The 1,560-nt window shown below is 40.8% G+C and overlaps 1 protein-coding gene across 1 annotated transcript in view; it reads right to left on the minus strand.

Moving 5' to 3' along the window:
- The window catches only part of cd164l2 (CD164 sialomucin-like 2), a 3,398-nt gene extending 2,080 nt beyond the window's left edge, over positions 1 to 1,318 (minus strand). The window contains exons 1-2 of the mRNA XM_014005677.1: positions 553 to 1,318; positions 180 to 266 (exon numbers count right to left, since the gene is read on the minus strand). Coding sequence (XP_013861131.1) covers positions 180 to 266; positions 553 to 640 — 175 coding nt within the window. The 5' untranslated portion in view covers positions 641 to 1,318. The remainder of the gene's footprint in view (positions 1 to 179; positions 267 to 552) is intronic.
- Positions 1,319 to 1,560: the final 242 nt, after the last annotated feature.

Here is a 1,560-nt window from a genome sequence, read left to right on the forward strand (position 1 = left end):
GTGTGTGTGTGTGTGTGTGTGTGTGTGTGTGTGTGTGTGTGTGTTTCTGACATGCTAAATAATTTAGTCATCTTGTACAAATGGGGGGAGCTACTGTTACAGCAGCTGTGATGATTAGATTACCATCCGAAGGCAATGGAGTGTGTTTGATTCTGTGTGTGTGTGTGTGTGTGTGTTACCATTTGGACAAAGCCTCCAGACGCAGCCTGTCAGGTTCAGCATGGAGTCGCCAACACACAGGTCACATGACTCAGCCTGAGAACAATCTGTTCGAGGGACCAAACAAGCAGCTCAGTCAGCAGTGTCAATCAAACCAAATAGCTGCATAAATATGTTTCCACTGAAATATTTATTACTGCTTTTTTCCTTTTGTTAATCCAGTCTGAGTAAAATGAGAGGAATAACTGAAACGATGCTAGATTCTTATTAAAGTGATTATAAGGTATAAGAACAGTCCCCTGGTTTAGCAAGGGTAAGACAATAAAAAAAGTGAAGGAAACTCTTGTAAAACAGTATAAAAAGAATAAATGCAGATCATGAACAGATCAATACCTGGTTGTGATGGCTGGGAGAGCACAAATAGAGCCCCTGCTAGAAGCAGCAAAAACCAGCAGAGGACCCTCGGCACCAAACGTCGCATCCTGAACACTAACACCGTCAAACTTCAGTCAAAATGATCAACAAAAAGGTCCAAAATTTTAAATATGTACGTGTGTCCAGTTAGTCCTTAAAAGAGGATTCAAAAGTTTCCAATGGAGCTGTGGTTCTCAATGAGGACGCTGAGAGGAAGAGAGCAGGAGATCTGTGTAACATGAAGAGCAGAAACTTGGTTCCCTGGCAACTGACCCAGGTGTAACCCATACCTGTCTGAAGGACTGACACCTGTTTGCCCCAGCGGGCACAAACTCCYACTTTAAACAAAACAGCACAAACAGGAGCTGGAATAAAGTCACAAATCATAAAAAAATGATCATGTTCTCTCACAGCATCCTTCCTGTGATAAAACTGGATGAAGGCTTTAAAACTAATCCACTCTGGACTTTCAACATCTTTACTTTTAATGATTATCAAGCTTTTATTGTAACTTAAAATACGTTTTACAGTCGTTCATTTTCAGCTTGATAAAAGGTGATGTCACACCAAGACCCAATCTCCGGTTTCTGCAGCTGCTGTTCAGACGATTGATATAAAATATGTCAATGGTTCAGATATCCTAAACAGTCCAGATCTTTTGAGGGAAGTTTCTGTGAAAAGGTTCTGAATATTTAATATCTTACCTGTCACAGATACAGTAGCTCTTTGAACGCCCGCAGTTTGCAGAAACAGAGCTGGATTCTGGCTGGACTGATCTAAACAGCATCCTGTTTCACTCGTTCRCTTTAAACCAGGTGTGTCAACTCATTTTCCCTGAGGGTCACGTTATGAAAAGGGTCAGTTGTAATAATCTTTGACGTTTCATGTTTAACCAAATGAATGACTAAACCTGAGAACGACCAACAAATAATAACTGAGCTCTACGTGGTATTTCCTGCATAGGAACAGCATTTTAACATGTCCTCT

The sequence above is a fragment of the Austrofundulus limnaeus genome, unplaced genomic scaffold (genome assembly GCF_001266775.1).
Source record: "Austrofundulus limnaeus strain Quisiro unplaced genomic scaffold, Austrofundulus_limnaeus-1.0 Scaffold32, whole genome shotgun sequence".
NCBI classification, from domain to species: domain Eukaryota; kingdom Metazoa; phylum Chordata; class Actinopteri; order Cyprinodontiformes; family Rivulidae; genus Austrofundulus; species Austrofundulus limnaeus.